This window comes from Marmota monax, unplaced genomic scaffold (genome assembly GCF_021218885.2).
Source record: "Marmota monax isolate L192 unplaced genomic scaffold, Marmota_monax_Labrador192_F-V1.1 WCK01_AAM20220418_F8-fsc00031, whole genome shotgun sequence".
NCBI classification, from domain to species: domain Eukaryota; kingdom Metazoa; phylum Chordata; class Mammalia; order Rodentia; family Sciuridae; genus Marmota; species Marmota monax.
Window position 1 is genome coordinate 6,446,112 of NW_026695197.1, and position 19,567 is coordinate 6,465,678.

A 19,567-nucleotide genomic window follows, 5' to 3' on the forward strand; every position below is an offset into this window, starting at 1 on the left:
TTCTCAGTCATAAACAGCATGACTCTGAATTTCTGTAAGTCTCAAGGTACTCCTGTCTTCATCTTTCATGTTAATATGGGCACCCTGTTGATTGGTATACAACTGTTTGGGGCATTCAATGGCTTAGTGATGCATTTTTCATCCCTGTTATTTTGCAATATGGCTATAGAACAACTTCAGCATATGTGTATTTTTGAGCTATGCATTTTGTAAAACTTTTGTAGTATTTTCTGTTCTTTTTCCTCTTTTTTGATGACATCGATTAGGTAGTATCCAAAAGGGGGGGGAGGAGTATGTTCCTTTTCCCTGGTGGAAGCTAGGAGGAGTTACTCTTAGCCTGGCTTCCCCTTGACTTCAGTGTATGAGGTTCTCCCCCTTGGTCTTGGGCCCCGGATGCTCTGGTACATGCAGTGTAGCACACAGGGTGAGGAATGGGGAAGTGGCAGGCTCTTCATCACTGAGGCAAAATCCTGTCCCCCTAGCACCTAGTCTCTGTGGACAGAGAAGTGTAAGTGTAGTGATTAGAAGGACACACATGGCCATGTGGGCTCTGCTTTGAATGATGTTACCTACAAGCATGTTCATTTTCTTGCTTACCAATCCTTTGTCACATCTGGGTACAGCCAGTCTCACTTATATACTTTTCTTGTCTCTTTCTAGGAGCAGCCTATTGCCAGTTCATGGATATGCTTTTTCCAGGCTGCATTAGTTTGAAGAAAGTAAAATTTCAAGCGAAGTTGGAGCATGAGTATATTCACAATTTTAAACTTCTGCAAGCATCATTTAAGCGAATGAATGTCGATAAGGTAGGAGACTCACTTGTACCTCTGTAAAATACACTGTCTTTTCCTTAATGTTGTTTTTGACGAGAAAGAACAAAAATCTGAGAACTCATCAATAGGATATATGTCTTGCTACCTTGACAAGTTGGGATCTATGCATAGTGTAAAGCATCAGTCCAACTTTGTATGTTTGTGTGAGGTTTTAATTTCAAAAGCTTGTGTAACCTTGTAACCATTGGACTAAAAACTCTCACAGGAACCACAGATGTTAAAATTGTTGTTATAAGCTTATGTTTTTGTTTGCCAGGTGTTTCTGTGGTTGTGCATCTTATTCCTTTGGAAAAACAAGTTACAGTGGGAATACCATGGGTTTGAATCTCAGCTCCATGACTTGAGCAAATTATTTAAATTCTTTCAGCCTGATTTTACCCATCTATAAAATGGAACTAGAAACCTCACACCCATATTTATAGTTAAAATAAGAGAATGCATGCAAAAAGTGTTCAGCAGAGTATATGCCCTCAGATTCTCAGTGTCCATAAATTTTCCTTTTCCCCCCTTTGAATTATAATTTATTCCTAAAATGATACACAAAGATACTGAGTACTGTTTTCCTCAATAAGGGACTATTGCTAAAATGCTCTTTTTCTGTATGTTTACTGTTATTCAAAACATATTTAATTCATGTTCTGTATTTAGGGTATATCTCTTAGGATGGTTAAGCTTAGAAAAAATGAATTTTGAAAAAGGGAATGGAGATTAACCAACATGGGAGAAATGGAAAACTTTTCTTTGCATAAATAGTAATAATAAATAAGCTATGGCAATAAAAATAAAATAACTGAATCATAAGAGAGAACTTTAAAAAGTTTGAACTATATATTTAATTAAATATAATTAATCTCTTTCTAAGTAAAAAAGCATTCTTAATCAAAATGTTAAAAAAATGGCTTCTTGTTTTCTCATAATTTTTATTTCAAAATATACACTCTGTAACATTTTAACCTTTTGGAGTATTTTCAACCTACTTTATATCCTTTGCTGTGGTTAATTTCCAATTAGTTATTTCCAAAGATATTTAAAACCAAAGCTATATAGGTTCTCTTTACTTAAATAAGTTAACAATGCCACTTATGTGATCTTCATTAATTTTTTTAAGCTATGCTGCTACAGTCAATGAAAAAAAAAAAAAAAAACAAAATATCCATCCAAGGTTTATTGGTGGAACCTGCTATATATCAAATAGTGGGCCCATATCTCTCTAGAAGTTTGCAGAGAATGGATGAGAAATTGTTAAGAATGTCCTAGAAAAATTCTTACAGTAGAAGAAGACTGGAATTGATGGACTTTGTTAGACTTTCTAGCTTTAACATGTCATAATTTGATAAAAAAAAAAAAGTCCTATGAGGGTCGGTATTATGTACCCCTGTTATGCCTGTCACAGTGCAACAGTATATCAGAAGGTGCTGAGCAAAGTTTTGTTTACAACCTCAGATTTTGAACTTATGCCCCTGAAACTTTTCATTTTGGCAGAAAATGCAAACTGAAGTCAATAGAATTAAGGGCCTTCTTTTAACCACTAATATACCACCATCACATAAAACTATAAATTTGCACATGTCTGGCAACAAAGTAGAGTAGGGTGTTTAACTAAAGACCTTATGCTGTAAGAAGTCTCTTTATAATAATCCATATTCCCATGAACAAAACTTTGAAACTCATACATAAATAAAAGGTAAAAATTCATCAAACTGTCATGCGTAGAACCTTGTTAAAGAGAAGTGAGAAGAGAACAAATTGGCACCAAAATCTGTGGTACCAGGAGCTGAAAGTTTGCTTCTCTTTCATCTTTCTGCATTGGGCTTAGTTTCAATTTTAGCTGCATAAATTTTTTTTTTGAAAAATTTATTACTAATGATTTTGTCTAGAGGGTAACCTAAAATGCTTATTGCTTTTTTCTTTTAGTTGTCATTATGTTTAAGGTCTTTTTGCTTCCCCCTTCCCTTTGCATTGCTGTGGATGCACCTAGGGCTTTGAAAACTCCAGGCAGGTGCCCTACCACTGAGCTACACCTTTAGCCTTTTTATTTTTTGAGACAAGGTCTCACTGAGTTACTAAGGCTGGTCTTGAACTAGGAATCCTCTGCCTAATCACTACCTTTTTTTTTTTTTTTTTTAGAATGTTGGTGGTATATAGTTCTGAGGTGGCAAAGCCTTTCTGAAGGTTTAATTTGTACAGCTTCCATTTGTATTGTCACACAATGAAGCCATGTTTTTTTTGACTGGGTTTCTTCCTGAATCACTTGATTATCTGTGCCCCCCCCCACACACACACACACAATATCTAACTCATACCTTGTCACTTTCTTGTGGGTCGCCCTCACCTAGCATTACCACCTGGAGATATAGAAAGTAAAATCTATTGATGGCACAGTTTGGAGAACTTGGTACCTTTCCATTTTTGCTCAAAAATAGTGGCCCACTGAAGCAGAGCTAAGCAGTAAACTTCGTGTTTTCCTTGTTATGATTCCAAAGGTTCCTATAGGGCCCTCAGTGGGGAGTACTGTTGACTCTTTAGGTTGCAGTAGGAAAGGTTACCCCATGAAAAACTGACCTTCCTGCCCATGTGAGTGCTATGCACCTCCTCCTTCCGTGACCCCATTAATCAACCTCCATCACTTTTCCCTCAGACTCCCAAGGCACATTAGCTATGCTCCTGGGTAGCCTGTGCACTACCAGGCCTTGTATTGTGGTTAACTATTTTCATACTAGTCTCTTTCTACCTTGTAAATGAGCTCTGAGAAAACTCATTTTGTTTCATATGAACCTTTAGATTGGTGTCCATTTTTATTGACTTGAATCTTATTAATTTGCATGCTCTACTGACTATAATCCTCATAAGAATTTATCCCAACACAATTGGGCCAAATGTTACAAAGAAATGGGAAAGCTCATCAATCTTGACAGCACAACATCCCAGGCCTATGTTTTTAGGGGAGATGCTTTGACATTAAATATCCTATAAGAGACATCAGCCCCTCTTGACTGTCCCTCTTTTGTCTGCTTTGTTCAGAAGTATTAAGTATTTCACGAGAACCAGCTGTTGTTTTCAATAAGTTCTTTAAAATGATGAGCTTTATGTTAATTCTAGAATACAGCTTGCTGAGAAGCTGGGGCGGGGGAGAGAGATCAGTGGTCATGAATTGCAGGCAAATAGGAAATGGTTGCATTTGAGGAACACTTCAGTTGGACTGATTACCAACAAACCTGAGCTTCCTGGCTCACAGTGATTCTATATTGCAGGTAATCCCAGTGGAGAAGCTAGTGAAAGGACGTTTCCAGGACAACCTGGATTTTATTCAGTGGTTTAAGAAATTCTACGATGCTAACTACGATGGGAAGGAGTACGATCCTGTGGAGGCACGACAAGGGCAAGATGCAATTCCTCCCCCTGACCCTGGTGAACAGATCTTCAACCTGCCCAAGAAGTCTCACCATGCGAACTCCCCCACTGCAGGTACCGTCACAACAAAACTGGAGATACACTCTTATTTCAGAAAATGGCTCAGACCCTCCTGGGCTTCACTGGGTGTTTGTGATTGATTTGACCCAGCAGTCAATATTTTAATGCTTTCGGATGATTTTTTTAGCATTGACTTACTGACTGCATTTACCTTCCTCTGACCCATCTGTCATAAGTCTAATGATCTTGATTTAAGCTATTAAAAAGCAGAGTCATGTTATATCACTGAAGCGTGGTATTAAAACAATGCTCCAGGGTATAGATTTCTTTTTTTAAATTTGAAGTAGTCTGTTTAGATTTAGAATTAAACACTTTTACTGCTTAATTTTTGGCCGTACAGACCACAGTGTGAACTGATTTATACTGTTATATTTGGATCCTCATCTCTAATTCTTCAGAGGAAATTTATGAATGCTGCATCTATCTCCTGCAGACGTAGTGCCAATTTTTACTGATAATGTGAAACAACACTTCATTTTTTATCCACCTTTGTCCAAAAATGAAGTCATTCACCATGATTAGCAGAAACTTAAGGTTTTTTTTTTAACTTTTGTTCATGTAAACCTTTTTAAAATTTTATAAATATCCGTGACATAAAAAGACTTTGCCAAGCAAAACGTGTTCTTATAAAATTGGGTAATTATCATTAGCTCCAGTTGGGTAGTGAACAGTGAAACAGTGATACCCTCAGAAGCCATTTGTTTCCATGCCAGTGTGGAACCTGATGTTCAGATGTGTGAAATCTGTGACCTTAATTTTGTAAATAATACAGATTCCTTAGTTATGGCCAACACCCATCAGAGTGGATTAGAAATTGTTAGCAGTTCTAGGGATGTGGTAGTAGCCCTGTAATCACAGTTTCTCTCACTGTGAAGAAGGCTTTTTATTTGTTTTCCTTATTTCTGAATTCATGACTATATTCCAGGTAAACTAAGACCTTTGGAAATCTGTCATTATTTTGTTAGTATTTTAAATCTTTTATTTTAAAAAAAATATTTTTAAAGATAACATTATTAATATGCATATTTCCCTGTATATTAGATGAATTCTTATTCATCTGGATCAAAATAGTGGTAAGGAAGAGGAATAGACAACTTTGGGAGATATTTAGGGGGTAAAATAGACTGGATGTTGTTAATGGATTGATACTGGGGTTAAAGAGAGAAGGGTGTCAACCATGACCTCTTGATTGAGGGTCTTACTCAGGAAGGGTTGCTAGAGGACCAGATTTAAAAGAAATTGTAAGTTTGTTTTCAGTGTACTGAGTTTGAGATTCTCTTGGAATATCCAGCAAGAAATCTAAATAGGCAGGTTTTTTTGGTGGGGGCGGTGTTTGTATGTGTGTGTTTTTTTCTGGAGCTCAAAAGAAGTATGGGTTAGAGGTGAACATTTGTGAGTCTTCCATATATCTATGCAGTAGAATCTGGATGTAAATACACAAAGGGCCTTGAAGAAACTCTTGATGTTTAATGGTTGAGTAAAGGAGGAAGAGCGTGCATGGGACACAAAGAAGATGCAGAAAGATTATAGGAAACTAGAGAGTGAGTGGTTGTGATGAGGAAGGAGAAAGAAGGGAGCAGAAGAATCAACAGTATTTAAATCTTCTAAGAAGTCAAAATGAGGCCTGATATTGGATCACTCAACTTGGAGGTCATTCACTGGAATAGTAGAACAAGGACTGGATTAAAGAATCCAGAGAAACTAAGATAGTATCAAAGTCCAACCTTGGAGCCATAGAGTAGATGAGTTATATAGATTAGGAAAACTAAGCACAGATCTTTGAGAACACACACATATATGGGGGAAGAAAGAATCAGCATCTGAGAAAAAGGTGAAAGTGAAGAAAACCAGGGGAACTCAACATTAGAGAATAAACAGTAGGAAATTTCTAGAAAGAGGGTCACCAACAGTGCTGAATATTAATTGTGGAAACATCAAATAGGGTAAAGCCTGAAAATAGGCCAAGGAGGTCTGACTCCTCGGAGGTGATTAATAGTCCTTCAGAGAACTAGTCCAGTAAGACAGATTCACCAAGGGCATGTGGAGTGTGTAGGTGAGCTGGAAGAGTAGATTTACCTTCAACAAATCTGTCAGGAAGAAAAACATTAAGGGAAATAAAAACATTTGGTTGTTGTAAGAAAAAGAGCTGATGGCAGCTTCAGGAAGTAAGATTGGAGGGAGAATGGTGTTTGTTCCTTTTTTCTTGTTTTTGTTTGCTTTAAGGATAAAACAAAATATTCCTATTTATGAGAGAAGGATCCATGGAAAAGGAATAATTGAAAATAGTAAAAGAGGAGAAATTAATTGGAGAAGCATGGCCCTGAGGCTGGAAGGAGAAAAATAAGGTCAAGGGCATAGATAGAAGGGCTAAAGGGAAAGGGAAGATTTATTTTTCTGGAGCAGAAGTGATGGAAGAGGTCAGATAAAAATTAAGCCACAAGGGGTTTGGGAAATAAGCATTCATGCAGTTCAGACGGGCCACATACTTTTTTTTTTTTTTTTTGACCTTTTATTCTAATTTGTTATATATGACAGCAGAATGCATTACAATTCATATTACACATATAGAGCACAATTTTTCACATCTCTAGTTGTACACAAAGTATATTCACATCATTCGTGTCTTCATACATGCACTTAGGGTAATGACGTCCATCTCATTCCACCATCTTTCCTTGGCCACCTACTTGTGTCAGTAACTTTCATCAGCCTAGGAGCTGGAGTGGAAAAAGGGGGTGGTGTGTACTTCCCAGAGTCGGCAATTCAGGAGGCACATGGAGTGGGAGGACAAGGAGGTGAGAAAATCAAGGGTGGCTGGTATTTCTCCTCTTAATGTCATTTCCTATAGCTGTTAGTGATGGACAGATTGGTCTTGAAATGCAACTGCCATTTTTTTTCACGTTTTTTTTTTTTTTTTTTTTTTTTTTTTTAAATTTTAATATTTATTTTTTTTTAATTTTTGGCGGACACAACATCTTTGTATGTGGTGCTGAGGATCGAACCCGGGCCGCACACATGTCAGGCGAGCACGCTACCGCTTGAGCCACATCCCCAGCCCTTTTTTCACGTTTTTAATAGTGGAATTGGATAGACCTCCGAATATTTTTCTTCCACAATCATAATGTGTCCTTAATTTTTTTTTGCCTTGGCTCCAACACTCCTACTCCCCAAACAGAACTGTCATTATGCCGCCTTGGCCTCGTTTTCTAGGAATTCCCTTGCTTGTCTCACAAAAGCCACAGAGAAACTTGTGCCATTTTGATAGAATATCTATAAACTTGAAAGAGAAGTATTTGTTTTCCAGAGCTTAACTTCTCAGGTGACAACACTCAGGAAACATATGAAAGTCAACAGATAATAAATTCGGGTTTTAATGTTCCAGAAGGCAGTAATTCCTGAGACTGTGTTCCTAATAACTTGACCATGTTTACCTCTTTGGTCTTAATCAGGGAGAAAGGATATTTTTTCTGGAATCAAATTAATTATTCCCTTTTTAATAAAATATGTTCTAATTATGGGGCAGTGTGGAAAGTAAAATTATACTGAGGGAAAATTATAGCCAAGTATACATAAGATGTAAAACATTACTTTTCCAAGCTATAATAGGAGAAAGGCTCCCATAAATGCATTAAGACCTCATTTTTCTAGAAGTCATGTATCCAGATATTGGGAACACAGCCAAGAAAATATAAGCCAAAATGTCTTCTCAGAGTCAGAATAGGTGTTATAAAATCTGTGCTGTGAAATTCACACACTTTGCTCATGAGAGAGTTTCTAGGATACTTATCCAGTCTCTTTGCTCTTTCTTAATTTAGAAATAGCTATAATAAACATGAGGATATGGTTTCTCAGCACATAAGGTATTAGGGCAGGAGTACATAGGCACCAAGAGAGAGCACAAACAACAATAAAAGAAGATCCAGAAATCTTAAAACCTTACTAAAGAGCCTAGTAGTCTAGGATCTTTATTTAAAAATTGAGCATCTCCATGCCTCTGAGAAGCCCACAGTGTGTGTGATACCACAGATCTCATGGGTCCCTTCAAATTCTTAGGATTCTGTTATAATTCTCTTTATAATATTGACCCTGAATCATTTTCCCCATGAGCTGAGTACAGACTCTAAACTGGTCCTCCTTCCTCTGTTCTAAAACCATAGGTCTGATTTTTGTCCATTCACAATTTAGGATAAATTAAAGTGCTTGATGAGATGAGATTCAGCTATCTCAGAAATTCACAGTGGTGCCAAGTCAGGAACATTTAGCAGTAACTCTGTTCCCAAAACCTTGGTCATTTCTTAATTATTTGCATTAATGGAAACAAGCCGTGGATGATAAAATTGAAAACAGGAACCAGTCCTCAATTTTTTTTTTTTTTTTTTTTTGGCTTTGGAATACTTGATTGATCTTGCAGTGGATTTATCTCTTCCCCCAAATAGTTCCTTGGGCTAATATTAAAATTAGTTTGCATGCCCTGACTGTTACAAATGAATAGCAATAAGTGGAAGCTTCAAAGCATCTTATATGACAGAGAGACTAAATTAGAGTGGAAAAAGTGATTGTGGGAAGGATTAGCCATACATGATAATTGAGAGTACTCTGTCTACATAAGCAAGGGAAAAAAATGTGTTTTTACATCATCCAGATGGCTTATATAACCCCACTCCAGAGGAGATTTGTTTGTGCATCAAATAAATTCCAGATACTTAGTGCATTCTGGTTTTGTGTGAACATGCTTGATTTTTCTGCCGTAAAATCTTTTCTTCTATGGATTCAGGGAAGCCATATAATAGTTTGGTGTCTGGGTATAGTAGGGTGACTTTATTGTAAGCAACTTGAACATCAGCAGAGGTGTCATAGGAGGGTAGATGGCCTCCAGGTAAGTTTTATTTTGTGTGTTTTCGAAGGAGTTGCTTCTTGAGTTGGTTTTGATCTGTCAGCCAAGAGCATACATTAAAATGTACATTTTTATAATAATAAAGTGCATACATCATTGTGAATCATGATGTTTATAAATTTATTGCTCTAAGCCATATCTGCAACTTGAGATAGCTGTCTAGGGAGATGAGTTTTTATGTGTGAGCACTTACTAAACTTAAAAGAAAATTCAAAATTATGGTTTCTATAGCAACTACAGCTTAGACACATTGCAAATTCACATACATTAATGCATTAAAATCAAACACCCATATATAAATATAGTGTGATGAATTTAGAGTTGCTATGGGAGTTGAGTCTGAGCTTTCTCTTTTCCTTAGAGACTTCAGTGTTTCAGCCTTGAAAATCAGGTTAATGGAAATGCTTGAAAAGTAGTTTCTAAAAGAAAACAACTAATAGAACAAAGTATTTGAACAATCATAATTAAATTCCTAAATGTAAATTTAAATAAATCCTGTGTTTTTCAAAAATGATACTGGCTGTAGCTCAGGGGCAGAGTGCTTGCCTAACATGCGTGAGGCACTGGGTTTGATCCTCAGCACCACATAAAAATTAACAAAATAAAGGCATTCTATCCATTAAGAAAAAAAAAAGATACTGAATATTTGAATACTCTGAATTACCTTTGATTTTGGATTCTCCAAGACTAGTCATACAGTCTAAAAATGTAACCATGTTTTTTCATTTATTTTTTAGCAGTGTATAAGCATTTGTAGAGCACCTACAATCTAAATAAGCATCACTACTCACCTTCATTTGAGAAAGCAAATTTGGCTTTACTTTTTTGTGTTTTGAAGAAAGGCATTGAAATATAGCAGTCAGGGTGGGTTTTATCATCATTCTAATCTTGGCTTTGTGTCTCAGAATATTGTCTCTCACCAGGTGTGGTGGTGTACACCGTTAATTCCACCAGCGGGGGAGGATGAGACAGGAAGATTGCCAAATTTAAAGCCAGCCTCAGCAACTTAGCAAGGCCCTAAGCAACTAAATGAGACTCTGTCTCAAAATAAAACATAAAAAGAGCGGGTATGTGATGAAGTGCCCCTGGGTTCAATCCCTGGTACCAAAGAGAGAGAGAGAGAGAGAGACTGAGACTCTTTTGGTCAATGTACCACATGCATTTGAAAAGAATGTGTGCTCTATAGTTGTCATATAATGTTCAGAAATAAAGATGGTTGATAGTGTTTTTCAGATTCTGTGTGTTTGATGAAGGGTTTGGTTTTGTTTTATTTTGTTTGTCTAGTTCTAATAATGGCTACAAAGATAATGTTAATTCTTCATGCACTGATTGATTGTGGAATTGTCTGTTTCTTCCATTCTCCCAATTTTGTGTTCCTATTTTTTGTAAGGCTCTGTTACTAAATACATACACATTTACAATTAAGTAATCCTATTGAATTGACCTTTTATTTCTTTGAAAATAATTTTTGTCTTTAAGTGTATTTTATCTGATGATAATAGAACCACTCCAACTTTATTATACCTACTGTTTGCATGATGTCTTTTTCTCTGATAGACTTTTTACCTATCTTGTCTTTACATTTAAATTATATTTCTTATAGACAGCATATAAGTGGGTCTTGCTTTTCTATTCATTGTGGTATGGTAGTCTTTGCCTTTTAATTAGACTATTAAGTGCATTGATACTTAGTATAATTATTGATTTGTTTGGATTTATGTCTACCAAATTACTATTTGTTTTATTTTGCTGTTTCTCCTTTTCTGTTAGCTTCTGGATTTTTAAAATACTTAAGAGTTTTATTTTAATTTATTTAGTGTCTTTCTAACTATACCTTTTTGCATTAATTTTTGTGGTTGCTCTCAGAATTATATGTATTCATATCTTTTCACAGCATACTTAAAATGAACATTGTAGCCCTTATGTAAAATATGGAAACTTTGCAAACCCCCTTCCCACTGTCCTTTTGTTTTGGTTATTGTATATATTACATCTACATTCATTATAAACCTCACAAGACAATCTTATGACTTCTACTTTACATTCACATTGTCCAGTACACAGTGTCTTTTGAGTACTTGAGACGTCCTGTATATATAAAATTCATGCTGGGTTTAGAAGACTTTAAAAAAAGGAAAAAAAAAAAAAATATATATATATATATATATAATAATTTCATACTGATTCCATGTAGGAATTATATTGTAGATATGTATTTTTCATATGTTAAAATTGATCTTTTTTAACTTTTTGATGTGACCACTGGAAAATTTTAAATGATATTGTTCACACACTTCTAGTAGGCCGTGCTTCTTTAAACAGTCATACATATTATAAAGAAATAAGAGGAAAAAAATAGCCTATTTTTCATATAGTTACCATTTCTCATTTTTTCATTTCTGAACGTATGAGACCCCTACTGGTTTCAGTTCTCTTTAGACTGAAGAACATTTAATATTTCTTATACTGCAGGTTCAGTGGTAACAAATTTGTTTTTGGATTTGCTTTTTCTGTCACTGTCTTAATTTTCCACTCATTCTTAAAGAATATTTCTACTAGATAAAGAATTTAAACCAGTCATACTGTCTTTTTTCTTGAAGCACCTTAAAGATATTATTCACGCTGATAGCCTCCAAACGTAAGCCATCCTTCTTCTCCTGTACGTAATATGTCATTTTCTCTGGGTATAGTCAACTTTTTCTCTTTATTGTGTTTCAGAGTTCATTAAGCTTTCTGAATCTGTAATCTGTCTGGGGGAAATTTTCAGCATTATTTTTTCAAATATGTTCTTAGCTTTCTTCTTTACATCTAATCTTCCTAGGACTTCATTTACCTATAGGTTAGATCTTTTGAAATTATACCACAGTTTTCTGAAGCAGTGTTGACTTCCTCCCCAGTCTTTGTTTTCTGTCAATGTATCTTCAAGTTTATCCTCTCCACCCTATGGCATCTCCATTCTGGTATTGAGTACAGTACTCATTTTAGCTATTGTATTTCTCAGTTTTTAACTGTTCTCTTTTAAGGCCAGTAATGTAGATCAGTGGTAAAGCACTTGCCTGGCATGTGTGAAACTCTGGGTTCAATCCCAGCACCACAAAAAAATAGGTCAGTCTTTAATTTTTCTTCTTTTTCTTTCTCTACTGAGTTTGCCTACTTTTTCATTTGTTATGAGCATATTTTCCTTTCATTCACTGAGCATACTTATGGTCATTGCTTCAAAGTTATTGTCTGCTAACTCCACCATCCTGGCCACCTTGGGGTGGACATCTGCTGATTGTATTTTCCTTTGGGAATACATCATATTGTCCTGACTCTTCATATGTTGGAATAATTTTGGATTATGTCCTAGATATTGTGAATACTAAAGCTTCAAAGGATGTTGATGTTTTGATTTAACAGGGACTTACTTTGATTAGAGTCTAAGGGGGTATGTATACTCAAGAAGTTAAATGCCACTCAAGAGGTCCTAACCTTGACCTCCAGCCTGTGCCTTTGGGTAGAATTTCCTTGGTCTTATTTTTGCCAAGAAGCAAGTCTCCATTTACCTTTGGAGAAACTCCTTCTTTTAACCACTGATATTGGTCTCACCACAGAGTCATCATTTACTCTAAGAAATACATTTTCCCTTATCTGCTCTTTACTGGGGTAGTTCATAATAGCATGTGACTTCCCAGAGACCGGTAGGGAAGGCAAAGGCACCCTTCTTGTCCTTTCATGATGAGATCATCAAGATGAGTCATTCCCGTATATCTTACAACTTCCCAGCAAGGTACTTGCTTGATACTATCTCCTAGTCCCAGTCACCTAACAACATCCCCTCCTGCTTACTACCTACTTACTGCCAGGATCAAATGTTCCATTCTCAGAGATAAAGCCATATCAGCCCAGTCCAAGGAAGAGATACGTTTCTTTCCAGCACCATAATTAACAAGGCATCTTTTTGAACAAAGGTTATGTAGAATGATGTTTGTGTCTTTTCACTCAGTGCCTGTCCCATGTCAGCATTTGTGTCCCTTAGGCCTACTCATATTAAGAAAACTGTCCCATTGCTAAACTGCATACCACTTAGTAGCTGCTCCCTTAGCTACATCAGTAAGACCTGGAGAAGATGTTAAGAATCACTTTAATGGCCTACATAATTAAATTCTTAGAGGAGACTCCCTTCTCCCCAGAAGGAGAGGGATGTGGTGGTTTTGTTCTTTCAGTTGCCTATCATTTATACAATATACGAGGGACACTGATAAGCATCAGGATACTTTCGTTGCAAAGAATAACTGAGCCCACATTTTCCTACTATCACAATCTATTTGAGCCACTGTAACAAAATATCATAAATCAGCAGATTCAATGTCTGGTGAGGACATGTTTCTCATAGACATTTCTTGTACAGGGCACCTTTACATTGTGTTCTCAAGTGGTAAAAAAGGGAAACTCCCCAAGGCTCTTTGTCAGAGCACTTAATCCATTCCCCAGGGCTGCCCAGAGGACCCAATTGCCTCTGAACGACCCACCTCTTGAAATCATCACATCGGAGATCTAGCTGCAACATGGGAATTTGGGGCAACACAAGCATTCAGACCATAGCACCTACCTGTAATGGTGACAAAACCACAGCATAAAATGTGAACAGTGCTCTATCTTACCACCATCCTAAATATCTGTGGGTTTGGTGTTTTTTTGGGTTTTTTAAATATTTATTTTTTATTTGTAGTTGGACACGATACCTTTATTTTATTCATATATTTTTATGTGATGCTGAGGATCAAACCCAGGGTCTCGCATGTGCAAGGCGAGTGTTCTACTGCTGAGCCACAACCCCATCCCCGAGTTTGGTGTTTGGGGCACAGAGAAGAGCAAAGAAGCAAGAATAATTCAGGATTTTCAAATAGGAATCTCCTGGGAGAGTCTTTGAAAGAGGCATGCATTTTTCATTTCTATTCCAATTTGGTTGCCTACTGAGACAGCATTTTTAACAGATGCTATTAATTCATTTTATGATTTTTAATTATTTTGACTTACTAGAATCAAAGTATGTACATAGTTTTCTTTAAAACTAGAATTTTGTGAAGCCAGAGATCAAAACCTATGAAATGCTGTGCTGTTATTGTTTCCACTCTTAAAATCTAAATCTAATATGAATAGAATTTTTCATGAAACTTAGGGGAAAGGAAAACATTTAAAATGTACAGGAAATCAGTAATACTAGCAAATATTTATTGAGCACATACTAAGTTCCAACTATTATTCTAAGCACTTGATTGGTGTATTAGTTCAATTTAGCTTTACCACAATCCTAAAAGATACAATTATAATTTTAGAATCTAGAAAACTAAGGGCCCGAGAGGTTCAGTGATTTACCAGAGTCACTAAAAGTAGGGTACTAAAAATTTGAAGCCTAATACTGATTCCAGAGCCCACACCATTTGATCATATTGCCTCTCAAATATGACAAATACTCTTATTTTCTCCCTGCACTGTATTGAACCACAGTAAATTTTCACAAACTGAATTCAAATTGCAGGGTGCAAAGAGGAAATGAAAAGCACTCAATGTTACTGATCCTTGAAACAGCAGAGCACACACACTGCTATTGGTGTGGCATTTACCTTTTTTAAAATAAAATTTTAAAGTTTGAAAACGTTCCCATTCATCCTCTCAATAGGATTTAGAATGAGAAAGAGTTGCTGTATTTTATCTGCATTTATAAATGAAGGAAATGTGAAGCTACTTGTTCCAGGTCTCTTATCAGCCCTAAAGCAGAAATGTGGATAAAGCCCAGAAGGCTGAGCCCCAGATTAGTAGGATTACTAATCTCTGGTTTCTTAATCCTTCAATTCATATATTTCTCTGGACAAATGGTCCAAGGGATTTCAAAGTGAAGAGTAAGCCCCTGAGACAAATTTGGCATTATTTCCTGATTCCTCACACAGCTGTCTGCTGAGAGGGCTGATGGCTTCCATTGTTGTCCCCTCTGCACTGGGGGAAGCAGTGGCTCTAGTCCTTTTAGAGCAGCGCGGGTCCTTTCACAACAGGCCTTGGGTCATTCTTACATAGCCGCTCCCTGGATATGAAATGTTTGCTGACTCCGCAGCTAAACCCATTGTCCTGGCTGGGTCAACCCTCTTCTCTAAAGGTACAATAAGTTGCTGTTTTGCTTTTCAGCTTGACAGGAAACCTTGTCACTTTTCGAAAGAAACTAATATCGTAGTCACCGTCAGTTTCCTTGAGCAGAATATCACAGATTGCCCAAGAACCTATTTTTCTTTATTATCAATGCCTTTCTTTGTCACTTGGTATTTTGGGCAGAATATAAAACAGTTCTGACCTGAGGAATTGTCTAGAATTTCTTTGAATTGGATAAACTAAACTGTAAGCCAGTTCTGCCCTGCTCGGTCAGTGTTTCCCCATTGGCTGACCCAGAGGCTCTCACGTGCTGTCTGTCAAGTTGATTTAACTGGAGTCACTGGCAGTGTTCATTTGGATCATGCCACCATGTGGCTGGTTTTGAAGTCTCCGGCCATCTTCATCACCTGAGAAACACCTTGCACAGTAACACTGTCACAGAGCACTACACAGGAGCTCAGAAAATATTTCTTAGAAGAATAAATGTGTCCTACTTCTTGGTTTTCCTTGCCCTTTTTGTGAAAGCTCTGCTTGCATTCTCATTCATTCATTTAGTCTCCCAACAATGTCTGCTGTGGCCTGCAAGGGACTCTGGAGACTGGTGAGCACAGGAAGGCTATCTAAACTTGTCTTGCATGATCTCTTGATGTTTCTGGGAAAAGTGAAGTTCAGCTAAGACTTAAGGAATGAGTAGAAGTTAGCCAGATAAAGGGTGTGGTGACAAGCATTCCAGACAGAAAAAAACAATGTGGAACTCAAGAGAATGTGCTCTGTTCAGTGAAGTGCATGTTGTTCTGTGTGGATGTTTTGAGATACTGGGCTGCAGAGTCAGACAGGACCCTTGTTATTACCTTAAAAGGAACAGAGAATCACAAACTTAGCAGCACAAAACAACATACATGTGTTCACGAATACTAAAGTCCAGGCACAGCTTAGCTGGGCTTTCTGCATTAGGGTCTCACAAAGCTGCAATCCAAGTGTCCACTGGGGCTCTAGTCTCATCAGAGGCTCGACTAGGGTAAGATTCACTTCCAGGCTCCCAAATACTTGACAGTTTCCTTGCAGCTATAGGATCAGGGCTTTCATTTCTTGCTGGAAGCTACTCTCAATTCCTAGAGACGACTCCTCCCTCCTTGCATTTGGGCTTTCCGACAGAGTGCTTACCTTGTGGCAGCTGCTTCTTCAAGGCTAGTGGAGAAGGTCTCACCAGCATGTTCACCAGCAAGACACAGGCGTGTGTATCATAACATGCTGGTGTGAGTGGCTTCCCACCACCTCTGTTGTGTAGAACCAGTCACAGGTTCCCACACCCCCTCAAGGAGAGTCTATTATACAAATATGTGAAGACCAGGAAGCAGAGGTCATTGGAATACGGTGAGGGGAGTCACTTTAGAGTCTATTGGTACAGAGGTTTACAGAGTTTATAATGGGAACTATTACAGGTCTTTAAAAGCTTTAAGCAGGAATTTGTTCCACCTTACAGAGAAGGCATTAGAAGGGGGTACACTTACAATTCAAAAGACTAGCTAGCCACCTAGGAGAGGTGGCCTAAGTGAAGGTGGTAGCCAGGTAGATTATGAAGGTATGATCACAGCTTGATGATTATGGGAAGTAGGGGCCAGGAGGAGACCAAGGTCAAAAGATCCACTCGTGCCTAGTTGGGCTGTTGGTTGGGGAAGCAGAGAACCCAGGAAAAGGAGCATTTTCTGTAGGTAAAGGAGAGCGGACGACTCTAGTGGCCCTGCTCCCAGCTCTCACTTCCAGCTCTGATTTGCTGTGTGGGCGCAGACCATGACTGTGTGCTGGGACGGATGGTGCCACTGGAGCACAACACCATGTCGTGTCGACGGGCACTCTGACTGAAGTTAAAGGACTATACGTCATAAAGTAATTAAGTACTTGGGCTCCCTCAAAATGGCCATCTTGCTTGGTAAGCTTCTTGCTCACGTGAGTGCTACATGCCAGAGGTAAATGGCACCAGGGTGGCATCTTCGTGGCAGTACCTGTGTGTGTCTGTTCTCCGTGGGCTGCTCAGTGTGCTGGGCTGTGATTCCACCATAAACAGGCAAAGGGCTCCTGATCTCACTGTTAGGATTTGAGCATGTGGGTTTTATTGAGTTAAAGGGATCCTCACCATTTCTGTTGCTAAGAACAGTTAAAAATAAGATTCTAAACTCAGGCAGTCATTGGATTTGGTATGTAATATGTTTCAGATCTTAATTTTCTATCAAAGCGCACAAGAGGCATGATAAGCCAGTAGTTGATTGAAAAAAAAAAAAAAAAAACAAGCACACCAGATTGAAATAACTACTTAAGAGTCAGAATTTTTAAGATCGAAGCCATTCTAAAATGTGCTTTCCTGAATTTTTTTTTCCCCTATGAAAAATTCTCTGAAACCAGAGTGACTCAAGTAGAGCCTGGAAAATACTGGAGAATCACATGATGGCTAAAAATAAGCACATCATCCCCAGCAGGGACAGTAAGCAGGGCAGAAGTAACTCAGTACGTGAGCGCTTCCATTTGCTGCCCATCGTAGGGCCTGGTCAGCCTAGAGGGTCCGGAGGGTCCCCGGAGCTCTGCTGGCTCTGCGGCAGCAGCCACACTCTCCAGAGGCCCCTGACCTGCAGCATGCCCTGCTGCTGGGCTCTCCCGGGGCAAGCCCTTTTATTGTGCTGTGCGATGACCCCTGAGCGCTGGCTGGGAGGGACACAGGCTGACTCATAGCTCTTAGCCCTGCCTGTTTTTCCTTCAGCCCTCCCCTTGGAATCAATGGCAAATGCTATTGATTGCAGAAAATGTCTTCTTTGTTTTCTCTTGTTAACATTGCAACTCAGAGACTGTAAAATTGATGGGCATTTGGTGGCTGTTCTGTGGGGGTATACAATAGGGTTTTTTAAAAACATCACAACTTTACCAAAAACAAAACTCATCCTGTGCAGACCCAGAGGACTGACTGCAGCAGCCTCCTACCTGGCCTTTCTTTCTGCCTCTACCCTTGCAGTCTGTACTCCACCTGGCAGGCAGAGTGAGCCTCTTCAAACCAGCTCAGGGCATGTCTCTCTGCACTGGCATCTGATGATAGCCTGTGAGGTCCATTGTGACCTGGCCCTGCAGCCAGGTATGTCTCTGCCTGCATGATGTGTGCCCTCTCTGCTCCTGGCCTGGCTCCTGAACAGGTGAGGCAGAATCCTGGTACTATCTTTAGGTCTTTCCTTCACTTGGACCACTGTGCACCTGGCTGTCAGATGGCCACCTACCTCACCTCCCTCAATTCTGGGTTCAGATCTAACTTCCTCATCACACCCTTGAAGACCTAAGGATTACTCTTGCCTCTGTCCTATCCCTTGTAGTGATCCTGGAGTTGGTACAAGAGTTGTTGGCCTCTGTGACGAGTGAGACTTTGGAGCCAGGGTGATCCTGTCTGGTGCCTCTCACTTCCTTGCTAGGCTGCTAAAACACTTCCACCCAGAGAAGCACCTGACATTACCTTGCTGGTGCTAGGTGCTCCTGACTTCCACTCTGAGCAGACTCACATGAATGTAGCCTGTGGAAGCCCCTCAGGTTTGAGTGAGTGGTTGAAACTGAAGACCAAGGTCCTATGTAAAATCACCTCCTACCCACCCCATCCTGACTCTCCTTACCCTACCCTGCTCCATTTTCTGCTTTTCCCTTTCCCAAAGCACTGGTTTTCTTCTTTTCTCTGTCACTTACTAATTTATTGTGTTTTGTTTATTGTCTCCATCCCCCTGTTAGAACATGAATTCCACATGAATAGGCATCTTTTGTGCTTACTTCATTATTTTATCCCCAGTGCCTATTAACTTGCCAGGTATATAGTAGGGGTTTGATCAATATTTGTCACATGAATGAACGAACAAACTAACAAACAAAATAATTTAAGAAGGAGCACAGAGACTTGAGCTAGAGCAAACACTGATTTTTAGTACCATCAAAGAGTACATGGAGTGGGGGATCCTAGGCCCTGGAGCCCACTGATAGGTTATAGGCTCATCAGTTTTTATGAAGTTTTGTTTTTGTTCTTTAATAAAAGTCAGTCTCATTTCCTTATTAGCAGTTTTGTTGTTATTTTGCAAGTGTCTAGAACTGGGAAGCCAGTGTTCTTTTGCATCATTTGTTGAATCAAGTCTCTTTTGCTAAGTGAGAATAGTGAGTAGGGCTAACATTTATTGAGCACTTACTATGTGCCAGGCTTTTGTAAAAGACTTTTCCAAGTATTCCTCCAAAG

General features: G+C 38.5%; 1 protein-coding gene across 4 annotated transcripts in view; it reads left to right on the forward strand.

The window, feature by feature from the left end:
* The window catches only part of Mapre2 (microtubule associated protein RP/EB family member 2), a 159,518-nt gene that overhangs the window by 117,301 nt on the left and 22,650 nt on the right, over nt 1–19,567 (forward strand). For all 4 annotated transcript variants that reach the window (XM_046428357.2, XM_046428356.2, XM_046428355.2 and 1 more), the window contains 2 exons: nt 661–806; nt 4,085–4,298. In XM_046428357.2, coding sequence (XP_046284313.1) covers nt 661–806; nt 4,085–4,298 — 360 coding nt within the window. The remainder of the gene's footprint in view (nt 1–660; nt 807–4,084; nt 4,299–19,567) is intronic.